Source organism: Sus scrofa, chromosome 3, assembly GCF_054392235.1.
Source record: "Sus scrofa isolate SSC_HxYL_T2T_F1_AM1 chromosome 3, Sscrofa_HxYL_maternal_Yorkshire_Landrace_v2.0, whole genome shotgun sequence".
Classification (NCBI taxonomy): domain Eukaryota; kingdom Metazoa; phylum Chordata; class Mammalia; order Artiodactyla; family Suidae; genus Sus; species Sus scrofa.
In genome coordinates, this window is record NC_139385.1 from 29854777 (window position 1) to 29877114 (window position 22338).

Here is a 22338-nt window from a genome sequence, read left to right on the forward strand (position 1 = left end):
CGATGAAAGGGCTTAGGTCGATGTGCGAGGAAAGAAGAAAAGGAAGACAACTGGCTTTGGCAGCCTTGGCTCAGTAGCTCTCTCCTAGTCCAGGGAACTATGACACAAAAGAGTGCCACATCTGCATGCTGAGCGCCTCCTCTTATTGGTAAACACAGCCTAATCCATGCTTGGCAATCTCAATGGCATCTTTTCCCTAGTGGGCAGCCAGGAGTGAGGGCAGAGGAACAGGGGGGAGAACCACCCCCAGCACAATGCTAACCACAAAACCAAACCGAGGGGCTTGGAAGTGCCACTGTGTGAGTATGTGAGACCTCTGTGAGACGTCAAATTTTGAAATATATTTTAAAATTCAAAGCTGACTTCAAAGTAATGGAAGGCTTTTTAGTTTCTTTAGTAGACAATTTATTTTGATAAACTTGCTCAATAACAAAAATACAAGTGAAGAAAATTATGTTCATTTTATACAGTTTGTATTAACAATTTTGTTTTGAAACTATTAATTGAAAAATGTTATAACCAATTAGAAAACAATTCTTCATAAAGTTTGGGGTAATATACAGGCCTCGATCACAAGCTTTAAAATCTCTTGAGGTGATGTAACTAGTAAGTCCTGTGCAGGGAAGCCAACCTACACAGGCTGCTTTTTTTCCTTCATATATTTTTATCCTTCAAATATTAGTTCTGAAAGACAGCATACTGTTTTGAATCGCAAATGTAAATTTAATATTTTAAAGAAGATCAAAGTGGGATGATAAAACAGTTACTACAGTGAGTAACTTGTGGCTAGTAGTCTTTTAATAAAGACAAAATAAATGCAACATGTTCTTCCCATGAAGCCCACGATGCAAAGTAACAGCTACAAGTATTATATCCAAAGTTAGTTTCCAATACTTTTTCAGGGTCTTTCCTCTAAATCAACAGATTGTATGTCACCAGGACAATTCATTATTTTAACTTAAGAGATTAAACAAGTGAATTCACAGAACATCAAGGAGGGATATCAAAGATTTAGGCAAAAGGGTAAAAATCAATGAAGTGTTTTGGTCATCTAGAACATGAAAAAGAAAAAGAAAAAAAAAAAAGAGCTGTCCTGCAAAAACAAAACAAATGAAACAGAAAATAGATTTATAAGAAGGAGAAGAGGCAGAAAAATTACATACACACATTAACAACATAGAACATGGATTACCTTTGGAAAGAATCATACTGAAATGTTTGCTTTTAATGAACTGAAGATTTTTCATGTTTACAGATGTTTAGGCGTGTTCAATAGGAGCTTCCCAAAATTTCAAAACTAATTAAGTCTTGTGCAAATAAAACCTATAGTCTTCAGCAGATTTTACAGTGATGTTCTTAGGTATGAGAAGAATGCACACACTCTAAAAACAATGTAACAGACAAAAGTTTGACAAATGATTGCACCATTAAACAGTGTTTTATATACAGTTTACAAGATACGGTTTCCTGCTATAAATTAATACTGTACTATATAGTACTTATTATAGTGACCTTTTTAAAAGCAACTGCTGACAGTTGTCTATCTTTTCACTTACAGGATTTATAGAATTTCATATGAGTGAGTCCACTTCGATGTTTGGTCTGGAAGAGTACAAAGATCTGACTTCACATACTACTACTTGATGGGATGATTTTAATCCTGGGTTAGAGTGCTGACTGGTAGAGGGAGTTGTCCCCTATCAGCCCTTTGCGCACTGGACCTCCAAGACAGTGATGAAATTAAAGACAAGTTAATGGTTTGTGTAATAGATACAAATAAAACCTTAAATTCTGCAATCTTATCTGCAATACCACTGTAAGTGAAAGAGGCAAACAATGGGGAAATTCTTAGCAGCTGAGAAACTTTCTCTCCCCATGCTCGATCCAGTTAAAAATTATTCTGAGAAACTATGTACAATAAAATTCATCTTTTGGAAGAGAAAAGCTCTTGGTCATATCATAAATTAATTTGAACCATACTTTGCTAACACTTTGTTTCAGTGGTATAATGGTGACAACAAAAGCTTTCCTTCAAACTGATCCATTTGACCGAGGACCAATCAAATCACAATGGGAACTGCAATCCCAAATGTCCATAGCGCACGTCCAGTGGTATTCTGAGAACTGACTAGACACCGTAATACTTAAGGAAAATTAGTCTCCCTCAGGTATTTCCCACAAGTTTCTTGGACCCTGGGGAGGAAAGGTGTGACATTCCTTCGGCACACTCAAGGAACACCACAGGGGTGGTCTGCCCCTCACCCCGACTCCTGATTGAACTGAAACACTGGGGTTTTCTTCTACAATAAAATACTGCTGAATTAACAGTAAGATATATGAATGTCCAACAAGCCAGTGTGAAACACATCGGGCTCCTCCACTTCATACCTTGAATATCTGAGGAGGCAGCCCCATCTCTGAAGCCATCATTTTATAATTTATAATCTAGCTTTTTTAAAAACAAAAACAAACAAACAAAAAAAACCAAAAACAGTGCATTCATTTCAGTCTGTGTGAAGCATGGACTACAAGGGACCCTCACTCTACAGAAAGGGACATTTGGGTTGCGGTTTCCATGAAAGACTCCATTGCCATGAAAGACCCTCCTGCCCCATGTTTCAAACAGGAGATTATCTATAGTATTCACCTGGAAAAGCAACTAAGCACTGACATGAAGGCGTGGAAAGGTGGAGAAGAGAAATACTGTATCTCAAAGCCATCCATGGGTTCAAGGCTTAGCTGCAACGCTTCTTTTAGGAAAAAACGTAAAGCTGTGGGTTTAGTACAGCCCCTTAAAGCAAATGCAAAAACGTTAGCTTTCAGCAAACGAAGGCATAGAGCACAAAAAGAAAATATTGTATTGCTCAGGTTTTTGGTAAAGGAGCTTAGTAATAGTGCTTACAGATAAAAAGAATATTAATTTTTATAGCAGAGTGAAGTTAGTGTTATAAATAGCCAAAATACTGTAAGTTGATATTACTAGTGAATTTTGTATTTCTGCAAAGTTGTGTGCTTGAACATATAAAATGCATTATTAATGTAACAGACCAAGCCAGTAGAAAAAGAGAACCTCTGTACAACAGACAACAGTTGCCAATAATTTAAATAGTGTCAGATTCCCCAAATTATAAGGTTGACATGATCTTACCTTCTACTATCATATACAAATAAATTAACCCTACAAAGAATTTTAGCTTAACTTAAAATTGCACCTAGAAAGGTATGGGATTATTTGTACCTATTACAAAAACCTGTTAAAATCAAGGGCTGCTACAAAGAATGAGGTAAACTGAAGACTCTCTCCACTATGCAGCCTTCAGATAAATGGCTTTTGTCTATTGAGTTCTAGGTTTGCACACCACAGTGTTTTGCTAGCAAAGCATTCAGAGTTCTCTTCCAGGAACTGTTTGCATGTGTGTGTATATAAATTTACACACACATACACACACACACATATATATACACACTGTATACTGCATCAGCAAAATATATATATTATATATATATTTATATAAATATAAGGAACATTTCCCCCACCCACCTACCCCCCCAACAACATGTTTCTTAGTGTTTGATTTTTTTTTTTTTCTTTTGTACACAGAGAACAGGGAATTTCAGAATTTTTACATACATTTTAGCAAACAGGTTTTGATCTGTTGGCTTCTTGGTGCAGTAATGCAATGGCAATCCATTCTGGTGCCAAAGGCTCACACCATTACAAGGAAGCTGTGAACACTAATTTCTTAGGAGGTGAGGCCAGCCCCACATGAACTTCTCTTGCATCCCTCTGGTCCACCATGATTCATAAATACTTAGACCTCTTTTTTTTTTTTTTTTCTCCCTCAAATGAATCATTAGACGTTAAAAATGGAACAACAGAGTCACAAAGGGCCACATGCTTTTCAATATAAAGCATTCTCCTTCACTAGGTTGCTATCACAGTGCAGACCTGACTGCCTGAAATATGCTCAGGAGATTTAGTCACTATTGTCTGTATTTGGTTATGGAAAAGGCTCTCCTTATTTTTTGTTTTTAAATCCAAAGTGCATAGTGAGAACAAATCAAAGCATTTTTTTTTTTTCCTTTTCAGCATCGGTTTCATCTAAGCATCTTCCTATGAGAGGACTACTCAGATGCCTTGCCTTTGTCCTCCCCACCCTCTAAAAATAAAAAAATAAAATAAAAAATAATAAAAAGTCAAGCAATTTAGACATTCATCAGCCTGGTAAACAAACTTTGCCAGCAAATAGAAGTCCTACTATTGTAAAGAAAATTGATAAGACAAAAAGTACATATGATGACCCAACTACTGTGTTGTTGGGTAATTTATAAGGTTGACCTCCGACTTCATTGATGTAAAATCCTATTGGAAATATTAGGGCAGCCATACAGAAAAGGATCACTGTAAAACAAACCAAAACACAACATTAGTAACATGGTTTGGTGATTAAGAAAACAATGAAAATTTGGCGCAAAGGAGTTTCTAAGAACGGTTGTGGATTCATGACATGGTCAAACCTGTTATGACATGGTCCACACTTATCAAGATTTCTCTATACTACACATCATGATATCCCCAACGCCTAACAATTAAATACAGTAAAAGCTGGGTTAGCATTTTATATACAGTTTCGAACATCAACCTTAAAGAAGGCCTCCAAACTTATTAAGTACTCACACATACAATTCTTTGCTTTTTTGTCTTTTGTCCTTTTAGGGCCGCACCCACAGCATGTGGAGGTTCCCAGGCTAGGGGTCTAATCGGAGCTGTAGCTGCCAGCCTATGCCAGAGTCACAGCCATGCCAGATCCAAGTCATGTCTGCGACCTACACCACAGCTCACGGCAACGCCGGATCCTTCACCCACTGAGCAAGGCCAGGGATCGAACCCGCCACGTCATGGTTCCCAGTAGGATTCACTTCCGCTGAGCCACGACGGGAACTCCTACAATTCTTGACCATTTTGAAAGTAGTGACTAAGGGCAGTCTGGCTAATATCAGACAGGGGCTAAGTTCTGGCTCAACTTCTTACTAATGGTATAATCTTAGGTTTCTGAAATCCTGAAAATGGGTAAATAGTAGAAGGATAAACAAAACAATGTCGAGTCCTTTGCACAGTGTCCGGTTGACACTAAGTGCTGAATAAATGTTGCGTAATATTATCATCCTGGTTATTATTTTGCCAATTATCTGCTCCTCTCAGTTGGTATTAGCTAGAAAGAATTGAGAAAAGGTACATACAAATATTAGTACCATTTGCCTTACTCTGATTTGATATCAGCTAGTGGAAGGAACCAGAAACTTCTGGAATGAGGAGCAAATGTCAGAGTGGTTCTCTCTCATCATGGACAATATTCCAAAAACAAAACAAGACAAAACACAAACCTCTCCCGGGTTTCTGAATACAGAGCATGTAAAGTGGGGGAAGGGTGAGGAAAGCTTTGAGTTTTGTATAAAAACATAATGAAATATATATTATTTGAAATACAGAAAACGTTTCTAGAAATACGTCAGAAAACCCAGTGTCTGGGCAGAAGTAATTATAATTACACAGTCGACTGTTTTAGGAGATAGCATGCTTTCCTGTGCTACCAAAGAAACACTCTTCGTAGGGAACACAAATTACCTACAGACAGGTTGTCTTTTCCAATAAAGTATTTTCTGCTTTTTGAAAGTTGATCAAATGTTTAGTCTTTTGAATTTCTCTGAAGGTGGAAACATTTCTTCAGTGTAATGTGAAGACAAATTACCAGAGTCATTCCCATTATTAACAATGAGAAAACTTTTCTGGGTTAAACCCATCCCCAGCAGTACTGACAGAGTCCTGGATAAACATACCAGCTGACACTGGTCCTGAAGTATTTTTGTGTTACTCAATCAACAAAATTTAATAGGAGGGTCCTGAAAAAGCCAATTAAGAATATTTTATGGATGGAGATAGCTCCAGAAATGCATTTTAAAAAGGAACATTTTGGAGTTCCCTGGGGGCCTAGTGGTTGAGGATTTGGTGTTGTTACTGCCATGGCCAGGTTCGATCCCTAGCCTGGGAACTTCTGCATGCCATAAGCATGGCCAAAACAAAGTAGCCTTTTGTTAAGCAATACACTAGTTTAAGAAACACACCATAAAGAGATTAAACAAACAAACAAACAAACAAACAAACAAAGGAATTCCCATCCTGGCTCAGTGGTAACGAACCCAACTAGAATCCATGAGGATGCAGGTTGGATCCCTGGTCTCGCTCAGTGGGTTAAGGATCCAGGGTTGCCATGAGCTGTGGTATTGGTCACAAATGCAGCTCAGTTCTGGCTCTGTGGCTGTGGTATAGGTCGGCAGCTATAGCTCTGATTGGACCCCCAGCCTGGGAACTTCCATATGCCGCAGGTGTGGCCCTAAAAGGTGAAAGAAAGAAAGGAAAGAAAGAAAGACAGAAAGACAGACAGACAGACAGAAAGAAAGAAAGAAAGAAAGAAAGAAAGAAAGAAAGAAAGAAAGACAGACACCAGCACTCTTGTTTGCTTTGTACCATTTAGGTGGATTATTTTAGATTAAACAGACACAGATCCTGTTTCATTTTGGATAAACAATCACACCAAATAATGTTACATAAGCGAATTTAGATTCTTTTGGATACCTTTTACAGAACAAGTGAAAAATTCAGGTATTAAGTATTAGATCTTTGGGCCTTTCTGTTGTACAGTTAGCAATAAATAACTTTATTAAGGCTGTCAATGCCCCCTTATCAGTGTTATCTGTCAATCTCTAATGGTTCTTATGCCTTAATCTGGTTTGGTAAGTAAAAAGAAACTACAATCTAAATAGCTATACACAATCTAATAAAAACAATGGGACAACATTATTGCCTTAAAAACAATTTGTTCTTTAATGTTGATTAATCTAATCTCAAGAAATACTAAAACAATTAAGAATTGCTTAAGAGATATGCAGATATTACAGCTGTTCATTCTGTTAATTGATGTGCCAACTTCATTCCTATCCTATTTTCTATTTTCTACTGTAAAATAAAAACCTATCCTTTATGATGGAGTAACCATTTAACAACTATATTTAAAGTAGACTTTAATATTTTACAAGTGTCAAATGTTTTCCAAATTGGTTAGAAAATGCTTAATCAATTTTTAAGGAAGCAATGAACTAATTCAATCCAATATTGGGTTTTAGTCCAAGGAATTAGATTCTCTATACTGCCTGGAGAAATTTAATGTTAGTGGATGTTTTTTTTTGTTTGTTTGTTTTTGTTTTTGTTTTTTTTTTAAGCTCATATTGAGACCTGTAAAGTTAGTTTAGATCTTAAATTATTGTTAATGCCGAAGATACCTTTTTTTTTTTTTAGGGCGGCTCCTGCAGCATATGGAGGTTCCCAGGCTAGGGGTTGAATTGGAGCTGTGGCTGCTGGCCTACACCACAGCCATAGGAAAGCAGGATCCAAGCTGTGTCTGCGACCTTCACCACAGCTCACGGCAACACCAGATCCTCAACCCACTGAGCGAGGCCAGGGATCAAACCTGAATCCTCATGGATGCTGGTCAGATTCATAACTGCTGAGCCACGGTGGGAACTATGAAAATATCTACTTGTGATATATACGGGTCTTAAATAAGTCTGCAAAGACCTAACTTCACATCCTCAATGACACAGATTTCTCGGTGGCGAGAGTCAAGGAATCAGCTGTGCTGAGAGAAGAGTAAACTAGGGTGGCAGAGGCAAGGATGAGAGTCACTCTTGCCCCCATAGGTGAGACTCATCATGGGTGGCTCTCCTTTGAGAGGCTATTTCCCCACTGTGTAAATCCACCACAAAATGTTAGCTTCGTATTCTTACCAAAACTACAGCTTAACTAGAATAAAAATACATGTGATAGAGATGAAGTGCATTTTCAAAGGCTGAATGGAAACAGCAGGGGGCGCCCAATTCCTCTCTTGGCTGCCACCCCAAGCAGACTAGTTCTGATTACAGAAGCAATGTATTTAAGGAAGCCCGGAGGAATGCAGCTTTAGGCATACTTAGATAACATCAACTCCTCCAAGATACACTGCTGAACAAAAACCACCAAGGTATAGAATAAATATATATTTAAAGAACACTCACACATATACATATATGATTCTATGTATAGAACATCTCTGGTGGGAAACCCCACAAACTGGTAGGAATGGCTGCTTCTAGAAAAGGAGTGGATGACTGGGTGACAGGGCCACAGATGTGACCTACTTTTCACTTGGTGACCCTTTCATGGGCTTTAAATTATGTATCATGCACATACTATTTTAGAGCGTTGTTATTTACTTAAAAAAAGGAAATATTATATTTGGAGGTAGCTACATATTAAACAAGTACTTAAATATTCTGCAGAAGAATGAAAAATAAGAATCATAGTTCTTCCCCTTTATTGGGTCACAAGAACCAATGGCTCATGTGAACATCTTAATGCTTTCTCTGACTCATACTACTTTGGTGAATTATATTTTAGATTTCTGGTATTCAGAGCATACCCAAATTTCAACTAAATCCAGAAACTAAATCCTTCTTCTTTGATTTTATTTTACTCCTTAAAGAGTGAATTCTATTTGGATGGTAATTGTATCTGTGAGAAAAGGGTCTTTAAATTTCTCATCAATACCCTTTAATTTAGTAGCCATGTTTCTATAACTGCCTCCAGACCCTATTATTTAGAAAAGAACTGTCTCAGGAAGTCTGACCTTAAACTAGATCATCAACGTGTTTCACATTTCTTTTTTTTTGTCTTTTTGCTACTTCTTTGGGCCGCTCCCTCGGCATATGGAGGTTCCCAGGCTAGGGATCTAATCAGAGCTGTAGCCACCGGCCTACGCCAGAGCTACAGTAACACGGGATCTGAGCCGCATCTGCAACCTACACCACAGCTCACGGCAATGCCGGATCCTTAACCCACTGAGCAAGGGCAGGGACCGAACCCGCAACCTCATGGTTCCTAGTCGGATTCATTAACCACTGCGCCACGACGGGAACTCTTGTTTCACATTTCTTAACAAGGATGGAAAAGACTTATGTCAACGGCAACGTGATCTAAATTTTAAAATTGAGGGAGTTATAGAGACAAAAATAACACCACAGTTCCAGGACTCTCTTGAAAGAGTTTCACAGAGATAGGGAGAAACAGACTCAGGAACTAATATCTCTACCCTATGATGATCTTCAAGAATGCATTAAGTTTTTAACAATAATGCATGGGATTATGCCTTAGTCCTATCATACACTCTACATTACACTGTCAAGCAGTGTTATGATATTCATTATTAGAAAACTTATGAAAACCTGAGATGATTATAACATATTGAATTAGAAATTAAATCCCATAGCATCTGGCATAGGTATTCTGTTCTTTAGAGCAGGGTTTCTCAATGGGACTCTACTGCCATCTGGGGCCATTCTGCACATTTGTAGGATGTTTAGCAGCATCCCTGCACTCTGTTCACTAGATGCCAGTAGCATTCCCCTGGTTGTGACAATCAAAATGTTTCCAGGCATTGACAAACATTGTGCCGGGGGGGTTGGGGGGGGGCGCAAAACTGCTTTAGAAAGAAGAAAAAAGAATTACAGAAGTTTTCCTTTGTGCATTTTTGTTGCTTTCAGCTTGAGAAAAGCCCTCTGTTGTGTTTTGAAATTAAACCAGTTTTGTCAAGCACCAGAGAATGTGTAATATATAAATATATCATACCCTTGGGCATAGTTTAATGAAATAAAAAATGCTGATAAACCATTATTAAATAACAAAATGGGTTGATTTTTCAATGGTCACACAATAGCAGCAGAAACTAAAAGTCAATGATATTAAAAAGCAAATCACCACCTTAATCTAATTTATATTTCTGTGTATTTTCTTCTAGATTTTATCTTTATTTTCAGAGAAGATACCAATACCTTTAGGAAGAGGAAAAGACTCAGGTTAGTGGTTAGGTCTGAGTCACAGACCTGGAACACTGATGTCGCAATGTGAGTAAAAATAAAATGCGTTAAATACAATTTCATACAAAGCCACTAAGGTTTTGGATGTCCTGGTCTCGTGATGAGAATTCTGAAGAGTTGGTGGGACCGCGTAGAGTCTATCTGACGGCCGTACGGAAGTGGTGCTTTTTGATGATTAGAGAGTCCTTATTACTGATTCTTGATTATCTTCACAAATATACCAGTGTGAGTGCCTTCTAGACAAATTTAGTAAGCACAGGTTACTTACTTCCAGTGAATGCTATCCATCGAGCATATTTTGTAGCTTCTCTTCGCCAGTGGGAAGCCACCAGCAAACCACATGTGACAGTTAATGAAATGATTCCCATGATGATAAAAAACAGTGTGGTGACCCACTCTGGGGGAAGCCGAGGTGGGATGCATGTCCGGTCTCGTCCATGGATTGTTTGACACTGTCGCACAAGGCCCACAGTGAGTGCTCCTGGGAAGATGCAAAAGTGGGAATATTTTAGTGGGTTTGGCACACCCAGGGAACTGTCCCTACAAATACCCCTTTAGTCCTTAAATCTTATTTCTCCCTGGGGGGGTCATTCAAGCGCTTAAGTCTACTGAGTGCCACTCTTCAGCATTCTGCTACAGCATAATACTTGGCTTAACAGATAAAGCGAACTGAAACACACACACACAAACCCTCACAAGTCATAGAAAGCAATTTATTCAGTCATTCATCAAATACCTTTCTGAGTACCTGCATCAGGCACTGTTCTAGGCTCCAAGGAAATCACAGTGAACAAGAGTTTCTGCTCTTGCGAGTTTACCACTCAGGCAGAAAGAACTGAAACTTCTCTACTCTCAGATCTAAGACTCAAGTATGCTATTTTATTTTGGCTGAGGCGAACCCCCCCACCCCACCCTTTTTTTGGTCTTTTTGGGGCCGCACCTGTGGCATATGGAGGTTCCCAGGCTAGGGGTCAAATTAGGGCTGTAGCCGCCGGCCTACACCACAGACACAGCAACACAGCATCTGAGCCGTGTCTGTGACCTACACCACAGCTCATGGCTACACCGGATCTTTAATCCACTGAGCGGGGCCAGGGATGGAACATGCGTCCTCACGGATGCTAGTCAGATTCGTTTCCATCGAGCTACGACAGGCACTCCAAAACACACATTTTAAATAATTGAAAAGTGTCTAAGTGTAATGTATAAATAAAAGTAAGCAAATTAAATATTAGAACCACTATATTTTATTAAACTTAAAAGGTTTAAGAATATTACAATATAAGTACTTTTCCATTAAATTCAAGAAGATGCTGGAAAAACTAGGAGGTTCACCTCATTTCATGAGTTCAACAATTTTTGCACAATGTACAAGTGTTCGTGTTGCCAAATCATTACTAGCATGCTTCAGTAGAGGCGCATAAAAGCATTAGTGCTGATTTTTAAAGCGCCCCCTCTCCCATTTCCAATTTAAATAACATGAAAGTGGTTTCTGCTAAACATCAAGAGCTACTTTTACACAAACATGTTCTCATGTCAAACCCAAGGAAACCTTCTATCAAATTTGGAGTGAATTAATTTACAGAAACCCAGATAAGGAAAATGAAAGAGTATTTCATCCTGTTCCCCACTAGAAGAACAATTAGAATGTTACTTTTGAGTAAAAGTTGCTTGTTTCCCCCTTTAAGAGCAACCGCAAATGGGAAAACAGCTGCCTAAAGTATAAGAAAACAAATTTCTGGAGCCACTGAAAACATAATAGGTTTCTCCCATCTTTTGTGGTCTTATCTTCTCATCTGAACAACAACAACTACAACAAAAAGACATTAACCTCAAAATCACAGCACTTGCCATGCACAAGCGCCTGTTTTGAGGACAGTCAATAAAATTCCCAAGGCATTTCGGGAAGCTGCCTGTGGTGGGAGAAAACAGATGCGGGCTGGAGCTGACAGATGTATAGGTGGGTAGGCGGGGCTGTCGGAGGGAGGGGGGTTTCCTGCAAAATAATCAATGTGTTTAAAGAAAACAGAAAAATCAGTTATTTTCTCAAAACTGAGGTGTCTTTTTTTTTTTTTTTTTCTAATGCTAACTCTTAACACTTTCAAAAGAGCGAAAGACACTAAACCAGTTGTACCCTTTTCTCTCAAATCATCTAACAGGCCCTTCTCGTCATCTCCACCTGGGTGCAAATAGTATCACAATTATGAGATCACCTCCAGCAGGATGGAGGCAGATGAGGGGTGACAGAGGGAAAGTGGGCAAACCTTCACAGTAATACCACCCTGACCCTCCTCCTGGCTGCTGTTTGGAGTGGAGTGACTTTATAGGCCCAAGAGAAGTCAAGCAGTTCAAAGTTTCTGACAATCACTAATTTTTTGAAGTATTGTGTAACCGTTTGAAATCAGAAACGGGGAGGGGACAGGAGTAAGTAGGTACCAGGGAGCTGCATACTTGTTCTTCAAAGGAAACACTAAAAAGTTTGCTTGAAAGGAAAACTTGGGGGAGAGGGTGTGTCTTATTAGGATAAGACATTTTATTGTAATTTTAGAAATAAAGAAGACGTTTACAGTAGTGCTCAAGAACCCCTAACAGGAAACCACTCCTGATCACTCAGCAAAAAACCTCTAACAAATTACCCTCCGTAGAGATGGGATTAAGATGGCAGAAGAGAAGGACTGGAGCTCAACTTCTCTCCTAAAAACAACAAAATTTACAACCAAATGCTGAGCAATCTTCAACCAAATGGACCGGAAACTTTCAAAAACATATCCTACTCCAGAAGACAAAGAGGAGGCCACATCAAGAGGTAGGAGGGGTGACTACGTGATATAAGCAACCCCATACCTCCCGAGTGAGAAGCCCCACAGACTGGAAAGTAACTGGTTCACAGAGACTCCCCTACAGGAGTGAGAGTTCTGAGCCACACATCAAACTCCCATGTGTGGGGATCTGGCACTGGGAGAAAGAGCCCCAGAGCATAAGGCATTGAAGGCCAGTGGGGCTTGTGTGCAGGAGCTCCATGGGACTGGGGGAGACGGAACCCCATTCTTAAAAGGCGCACACAGACTTTCACGTGCACTGGGTCCCAGGGCAAAGCAAAGTCTCCATAGGAATCTGGGTCAAACCTGACTGCAGTTCTTGGAGGACCTTCTAGGAAAACAGGGGTGAGTGTGGTTTTGGGGGAAGGACATTGGAAGCAAAGCTCTGGGGAATATTCAGCAGCCTGCCTTCCTCTGGAGGTGGCCATTTGGGGGAAATCTGGCCCCGCCCATCAGCGCTGAACCTCCCCAGGGCAAACAACAATCCCGGTGGGATCACAGCCCCGCCCATCAGTAAACAGGCTGCCTTTAGACCCGTCCCCCTCTAATCTCACCAGAGACAAAGCCCTACCCACCAGAGGGATAGGAAACAGCCCCACCTGCCAGTGGACAGGCATCAGTCCCTCCCATCAGGAAGCTAAAGCAAGCCCCCAACCAACTTGAGCCACAAGGGGGGCTGCCCCCAGAAGTAAGAGAGGCTACAACTCTATTATCTGTAAAAAGGTCACCACACCAAAAACCTATAAAAATGAAAAGATGGAGAACTATAACCCAGATGGGGGAGAAAGGAAAAACCCCAGAAAATCAGCTAAGTGATCAGGAGATTCTCAGCCTCCAGGAAAAAGACTTTAGATTGTTGATGCTGAAGATGATGCAAGACATTGGAAATAAACTGGAGGCAAAGATGGATAACTTACAGGAAACACTGACCAAAGCGATACAAGATATAAAATTTAAACAAGAAAAGATGCAAAATACAATAACTGAAAGAAAAAAAATTCATTAGAAGCAAATTACCCTCTGCAGTCACTACCCATTTGTAAACGCTAAACTTACTGTAAGAATAGGCAATGAAAGACCCGCTAGCAAAGTTATGGATTCTGATGATAGCAACAACTTTCTTCACAACTTCATTTAAAATACAAAGAAAGTTCCAGGAGTTCCCATTGTGGCTCAGTGGAAACAAATGAGACTAGTAACCATGAGGATGCAGGTTCAATCCCTGGCCTCGCTCAGTGCGTTAAAGAGCCAGCACTGCTGTGAGCTGTGGTGTAAGTCGCAGATGTGGTTTGGCGGCTACAGCTCTGATTGGACCCCTGGCATGGGAACCTGAGGGTCCCTAAAAAAAAAAAAAAGAAAGAAAGTTTCATTGGTAATTCTATATAGTTGGTGGACTGAGATTAACATTTAACAACTATTTTATTTGCTGGCAAATATTTGAAGCTGTAGGTTCAGTAAGTCATAACTAAAACATCTCTCCTTCAAAATATTTGAGTATCCTTATGTTGCTTCTTTACTATCCATTTAAGGATATGGCAGGGAGCATTAGGGGTCAAATTTAACTTCCTGTGCCTGTCGGTTGTTAATCTTTCTGAACAGGATTATTTTTTCCTCCTCTCCTGACCGGCATACCACACCAAGTGAATACAAAGAGAACAAGTAAGAAAATGAAAATTATAGACATACTTTCTACAAACCAAATGGAAATAACCTGACAGATGTTCAGCTTTAAAAGAAGAGTTATGTTCCTGTATTTACTAAGGTCTATATCACCACAAGTCAAGACCAAGAGCTATGTTCTGGAAGAAAGGAAAGCTAATGCTAACAACAGTAAGCTGTACCATATATAAAACAATCAATTCACAAACATTTTATTGAGTGTCTCTTATGCGCTCACATTTTTGTAGTGGTCTGAGACTCCAAGACTGTCACACTTTCAGTGAAAATAGACTTTTCTTAAATAAATTATGCAAGGGCTGGTGCAAACAGTGGTTGGTCACACTGTTGCTAAAATTCACTTTCTTGAGTAAGGTTCTAGGGCAATATAATTTATATCAGAATCACATATTTCAAACCACAAGTTGTCCGAGTGTAAAGATCTGCAGGGGTAACTGTGCTGCTACTATTTTTTTTTTTTTTTTTCTTTTTGTAGTCACACCTGCAGCATATGGAAGTTCCCAGGCTAGGGGTCGAATTGGAGCTACATCTGCAACTTACACCACAGTGTGCGGCAACGCTAGATCCTTAACCCACTAAGAAAACCAGGGATTGAACCTAAATCTGTACAGAGACAATGTCAAGTCCTTAACCTGCTGAGCTACAATGGGAGCTCCTGTGCTGCTACTATTGAATCTTGTAAATTCAGCTAACTGTTACTAACCAAACTTTCACCAGGTCTTTAAATTTCATCTTTTGCCTCCGAGAATTAGCTCCTGCCTGTAGATTCAAATCCATCACTCACCAGCCAAGATCTTTTATGTTCTCCAAATTCTCTGAACACATTTAGACTGAATCACACAATCGTGCACTTGATTTTAAGGTAGCTCCTTTTAACTCCAAACAGAAAATGAGCTTTTCAGGAGGGAACTGCACTGTCTACTTCATTGGAAACCCCCAGACTGGCCTGCAGCAATGGGCACAAGGCAGGGATTAATAAACATTTGGTGAATTTAAATGAATTAAAAAAAGCTCAATTTAAAAACCACAATGCATTAACTAGGTTCTCCTATAGAACTGTCTCAGTGTGATTTCTTGAAGTATACTAAACTAAGCATAAACTCAGCCATTCATTAATTTTTGTTTTATCCAACAGGTCTTTTGCTTCTGGAAGGGGCCTGTAATTCCATTCCCCAAACAGCCAATCCATCTTTACCCTGCAGCTGTTTCCTAGGTAACCAATCCAGTCAAATAAAAGAGCTGCACACAAGGAGAAAAAGGAAACCAAACTAGGAACTACAGCGTCTCACATGCCTCTTAGTATCTCACCTGTGTATCATAACACACAAAAGGAAGTCATGATGAGTCTTTCACTGCCAAGTGGGGTATCTTAACTAAAGAGGCTTTTGACACCCATCATCTACAGATCCAGACACTGTTGAAATGATTTAACACAGCCCGCCTGAGCATGTCTGCTGCCACAATAAGAATGATTACGAGGCACGTCATCACCACATGTAAAAGCTGAAAATCTCAAACACAGGGATTGCAAATCAGAAAGGCATACATACCCACCAGTCTGTCAGTGCAAATCATGTGCAGGAACTGCTCGCTCAACGGGCCACAGAGAGGATTTTCCAATATAGGGTTGAACTGGAGCAAAATGGTGAAGTTCACATATGCTATTGCCTTCTCCCATCTCCCCCTCAAATTTTCTTTCTACTCATGTTCTCTTCTCATGTACTCATGGGGCACTTCTTGTCAGCTGCAGGGCCTGTGAACTGGCTCGCCCTGTCTCTACCACTGAGGTGGATCTCTTCTTACTCGCCTTTCTCCCTGGGGATTTAAAAATGTGATCTTGGCAGATGTGTATCTGCCATACCTTAATGGTATACAGACCAAACACTTTCCCACAAATGTTTTAATGGTTGATAAAGGCTTCACATGTTGCCCTTCCCAAGAGCATTTGTAGGTCCAAGATGTGGCTTGGATCTGGCGTTGCTGTGGCTGTGGCCAGAAGCTACAGCTCTGATTCAACCCCTAGCCTGGGAACTTCCATATGCTGCGGGGGCAGCTCTAAAAAGACCAAAAAAAGTGAACTGGCCAAAAATAGTAGACAAGTAAAACAAGGACCCTTAATAAACCATACTAGGCAGTGTCTGAAAATCTGAGTCACATAACAGGTTTATCAGGCCAGTCACTAGTGTCCGCTATAGTAACAGCACATCCCTTCCTGTTACTTCTACCTGTTCTTAAACTTCCCTGGCACTTCCTGTCACTAGACCCTCTTTTCTCCCCCTCTATCATTTTTCTAATGTCTTTACTTCTTTCCTTATCTGGCCTAAAGTCCTTGATCCATGATGGTACCACCTCACTTCTATCCTTTCACCGTAGCCACCTGGCAAAACCCCTAAACCTGATGCAACGTGTTTTGTCCTTCTGGCACTTACCTCTAGGGATGTTGAATGCGGATGAAGAAAATCCTATCTCGGAGCAGAGGGGTGCCACTACACATTCCTAGGGTTCTATCTCGGGACCATCACTACTATCCGGAAACTGGATTTCCCTAGTTCAGGGCTCCCCCATGCTCTGCCGTGGCCACTCCAGGTCTGCGGCTCTATCCTTCCATAGGAGAACCAACCACGGCCTCTATCACTTCAGTAGGTGCCCGTGTCTACTACGTTTCAGAAAAGATAAAGGCCATCGGAGAGCAACTCAACGGTTCACCACCAACACTTAGGAATTGATCTGCACATAATTTAGTCTTTCATCCTACGGATCGTTATCACTTTGTTTTGGATCCCATTCTCTCTCTTGCTTTGCGAGCTTGCCCAACTTATTTTCTTTCTCTCCTGGAATGCAGGATTATTTGGATGTGCTTAAGTCCCCTCTATCATAAAACGAGCCATCCTCTGCTATCGACTCGTGTTTCTGTCTGCCCTGCCTAGCAGCCTTTGTCCCCCAACCTTGTCTAGTTTCTGTCCCTGTCTCCACTTCCCAGGGTCTAATTCCCTCTTTAATCTACTGCAGTTTGGCTTCTGCCCCAGCCACCCCACTGACACAGCTCTTGCTGGGCTCATTCATCCCACGCTGCTGACTCCAAAGGATATTTCCAAGTCCCTTTCTTAACATTTTAGCAACATCTGATATAGCTGCTTCAAATACATTTCCTTTGGTTTTGGTGACTCTATGTTCTATTTATTTTCCTCATGCCTCTTTAGTTTTTCCTTCTCTGTTTTCTTTTCTCCACAGACACTTTTTTTTTTCTGCCATGCATTAAAATTTGGTATTCTTTAGGGATCTTTGTTGAATCTGGTTTTTCTTCTTTCACCCTCTCTCTGCTGTAAGTCCAAACAGCCTACAAAAGTCTAGATGATATTACTTTTTTTGTTTTCAGATTTGATGCTCAAATTGTTGTTTAAATTATAGTTGATTTACAATGTTGTACTAATTTCTGTTGTACAGCAAAGTGACTTGGTTATATACACATTCTTTTTTTTTTTTTGGCCCCACCCAGGACAAAGTTCCTAGACTAGGGATCAAACCTGCACCTCAGCAGTGACCTGAGCCACTGCAGAGATAACTGCAGAGAAAACCTTTAACCTGGCGCATCACAGCGGGAACTTCCATACATTCTTTTTTAAAGATATTTCATTCATTCTATTATGGTTTATCCCAGGAGATTGGATACAGTTCCCTGTGCTGCATAGTAGGACCTCATTGTCCATCCTTTCTAAATGTAATAGTTTGATGCTCAAATTCTTTTTTTTTTTTTTTTTTTTTTTTTTTTTTGTCTTTTTAGGGCTGCACTCACAGCATTTGGAAGTTTCCAAGCTAAGGGTCAAATCAGAGCTGTAGCTCCCGGCCTACACCATAGCCATAGCAACGCCAAATCTAAACTGCATCCATACGACCTACACCACAGCTCATGGCAACGCTGGATCCTTAAGCTGCTGAGCGAGGCCAGGGATCAAACCTGCATCCTTATAAATACTAGTCAGGTTTGTTACTGCTCAGCCAAGACGGAAACTCCTTAAATTAATTCTTAAATATCATCTCTAACATATATACACACAGTGCAGGCCTTCAAAAATACTGTTTTCTCTGCCTAAACTACTCTTCCAAACTTCTTTTCCTGGCTACTAACTACAACTCTAAAACTCCAGTTGCAGCTTATAAGTCAGTTCTGGGAAGTCTTCCTTGACAAGTTCATACATTCCTATTCTAGGCTGATTGTTCCTCTATGCTTCCACGGCTTCTATCAAAGCACCATAACTGTCTCTTTATTGAACCTTGAGGGGGTCGTCAGAAATCCCACATTTGTAGCCAGTAGGTCAGAATTGGCTCCCCACCCTGCCTCAAACTTAGGGTAGTGTCTGAATTGGCGGGAGTCCTGTAGAGCACAGAGCCCTTAACTTGTGGGATCTGTGCTACCTCTAGGTAGTTACTGTCAGAACTGAAGTGTACTCAGCGGGAATTAGAACACATGTTTACACCAAAACTTGTACGTGAATGTTCATAGCAGCATCACTCAACAATCCAAATGTACATCAACTGATAAACAAAATTCATACAACAGAATATTATTCAGGGAGTTTCTGTCATGGCTCAGTGGTTAACGATCCCGACTAGGAACCATGAGGTTGCAGGTTTGATCCCTGGCCTTGCTCAGTGGGTGAAGGATCCAGCATTGCTGGTGAGCTGTGGTGTAGGTCGCGGACACGGCTCGGATCCTGAGTTGCTGTGGCTCTGGTGTAGGCCGGCAGCTACAGCTCCAATTCGACCCCTAGCCTGGGAACCTTCAGATGCCGCACGTGCGGCCCTAGAGAAGACAAAAAAACAAAACAAAACAAAACAAAGAATATGATTCAGAACACTTTAAAAAAGAAGTACTGGAGTTCCCGTCGTGGCGCAGTGGTTAACGAATCCGACTAGGAACCATGAGGTTGCGGGTTCGGTCCCTGCTCTTGCTCACTGGGTTAATGATCCGGCGTTGCCGTGAACTGTGGTGTAGGTTGCAGATGCGGCTCGGATCCAGCGTTGCTGTAGCTCTGGCATAGGCCGGTGGCTGCAGCTCTGATTCAACCCCTAGCCTGGGAACCTCCATATGCCGCAGGAGCGGCCCAAGAAATAGCAAAAAGGCAAAAAAAAAAAAAAAAAAAAGAAGTACTGCTACAAACTACAACGTGGATGAACCCTACGTTAAGTGAAAGAAATCAGACATGAAAGGCAACCTACTGCATTATTCCATTTATATGAAATATAAAGAATAGGTAAATCCAAAGAGGCAGAAAGATTAGTGAATGCCAGGGGATGGGGAGGAGGAATGGGGAAGTCAGGTTTTTCCCAGGCTGACGCAAACACTCTAGAACTAGATATTGGTGATGGCTGTGCAACATTGTGAATATACTAAAAAGTAACTGAATTGTGCACTTTATTTATTTGCCTTTTTTTGGGGGGGGGGGCGCTCAGAGCCGCATCTGTGACCTACTCCACAGTTAACACCAATGCCATTGTTAACCCACTGAGTGAGGCCAGGGATTGAATCTGCAGCCTCATGGTTCCTAGTTGAATTTGTTTCTGCTGCGCCATGACAGGAACTCCAGAATTATGCACTTTAAAAGGGTGGATTTTATATTTTTTTAACTAAAAAAATTTTTTTATTGTTATTTCCCTCAATACATTTTTTCCCCCACTGTACAAAATGGGAACCCAGTTATACATACATGTATACATAATTTTTTCTCCCATTGTCGTGCTGCATTGTAAGTATCTAGTCATAATTTTCAGTGCTACCCAGCAGGATCTCATTGTAAATCCATTCCATGAGCAATAGTTTGCATCTGTTGATCCCAAGCTCCCGATCCTCCCCCCCCCCGCCCCCGCCGGGGCAACCATGAGTCTATTCTCCAAGTCCATGATTTTCTTTTCTGTGGAAAGGTTCATTTGTGCTGTATATTAGATACCAGATATAAGTGATGTAATATGGTATTTGTCTTTCTCTTTCTGACTTATTTCACACAGTATGAGAGTCTCTAGATCCAGCCATGTTGCTGCAAATGGCATTATTTCGTTCTTTTTTATGGCCGAGTAGTATTCCATTGTGTATATATATATATACCACATCCTCCTAATCCAATCATCTGTCAATGGAGTTTGGGTTGTTTCCAGTTCTTGGCTACTGTGAACAGAACTGCAATGAACATGTGGGTGCATGTGTCGTTTTTAAGGAAAGTTTTGTCCAGATATATGCCCAAGGTGGGATTGCTGGATCATATGGTAGTTCTACGTATAGATTTCTAAGGTACCTCCATACTGTTCTCCATAGTGGCTGTACCAGCTTACATTCCCACCAAGAGTGCAGGAGGGTTCCCTTTTCTCCACACATGCTCTAGCACTTGTTATTTGTGGACTTACTAATGAGGGCCATTCTGACTGGTGTGAGGTGGTATCTCATGGTAGTTCTGATTTGCATTTCTTCTTCTTCTTCTTTTTTTTTTTTTTTTTTTTTTTTTTTGTCTTTTTGCTATTTCTTGGGCCGCTCCTGCGGCATATGGAGGTTCCCAGGCTAGGGGTTGAATCGGAGCTGTAGTCTCCAGCCTACGCCAGAGCCACAGCAACGCTAGATCCGAGCCGCGTCTGCAACCTACACCACAGTTCACGGCAACGCCGGATCGTTAACCCAGTGAGCAAGAGCAGGGACCGAACCCGCAACCTCATGGTTCCTAGTCGGATTCATTAACCACTGTGCCACGACGGGAACTCCTGATTTGCATTTAATAATCAGGGATGTTGAGCATTTTTTCATGGCTTGTTGGCCATCTGTATCTCTTGGAGAAATGTCTATTCAGGTCCTTCACCCATTTTTCCATTGGGTTGTTGGCTTTTTTGCTGTTGAGTTGTATAAATTGCTTGTATATTCTACAGATTAAGCCCTTGTCAGTTGCATCATTTGAAACTATTTTCTCCCATTCTGTAAGTTGTCTTTTTTTCTTTTTGGTTTCTTTTGCTGTGCAAAAGCTTATCAGTTTGATTAGGTCCCACTGGTTTATATTTTTGCCTTTATTTCTGTTGCTTTGGGAGACTGAACTGAGAAAATATTCAAAAGGTTTATGTCAGAGAATGTTTTGCCTATGTTCTCTTCCAGGAGTTTGATGGTATCTTTCTTATATTTAAATCTTTAAGCCATTTTGAGTTTATTTTCGTGCATGGTGTGAGGGTGTGTTATAGTTTCACTGATTTGCACGCAGCTGTCCAGGTTTCCCAGCAATCTTGCTGAATAAACTATCTTTTTCCCATTTTATGTTCTTGCCTCCTTTGTCAAAGATTAATGGACCATAGGTGTCAGGGTTTATTTCTGCATTCTCTATTCTGTTCCATTGGTCTATTCTGGTACCAGTACCACACTGTCTTGATGACTGTGGCTTTGCAACATTGCTTGAAGTCTGGAGGAGTTATGCCTCCTGCTTGGTTTTTGTTTTTCAGGATTGCTTTGGTGACTCTGGTTTTTTTGTGGTTCCATATACATTTTTGGATTGTTTGTTTTACTTCTGTGAAAAATGTTATGGGTAATTTGCTAGGAATTGCATTGAATCTGTAGATTGCTTTGGGTAGTGTGGCCATTTTTACAATCTTAATTTTTCCAACCAAGGAACATGGAATATCTTTCCATTTCCTTACATCTTTAATTTCCTTGATTAATGTTTTATAGTTCTTGGCATATAAGTTCTTTACCTCCTTGGTCAGGTATATTCCTAGGTATTTGATTTTTTGGGGTACAATTTTAAAGGGTATTGTATTTCTGTATTCCTTTTCTAATATTTCATTGTTAGTATACAGAAATGTGACTGATTTCTGAATGTTAATGTTATATCCTGCTACTTGGCTGAATTTGCTG

At 40.4% G+C, this 22338-nt stretch overlaps 1 protein-coding gene across 1 annotated transcript in view; it reads right to left on the bottom strand.

Annotated features, from left to right (window-relative positions):
• Nucleotides 1-381: 381 nt before the first annotated feature.
• The window catches only part of MOSMO (modulator of smoothened), a 68067-nt gene continuing 46110 nt past the window's right edge, over nt 382-22338 (bottom strand). Inside the window, exons 2-3 of the mRNA XM_021086492.2 lie at nt 10235-10447; nt 382-4402 (exon numbers count right to left, since the gene is read on the bottom strand). Of these exons, the coding sequence (XP_020942151.1) occupies nt 4218-4402; nt 10235-10447 (398 nt within the window). The 3' untranslated portion in view covers nt 382-4217. The remainder of the gene's footprint in view (nt 4403-10234; nt 10448-22338) is intronic.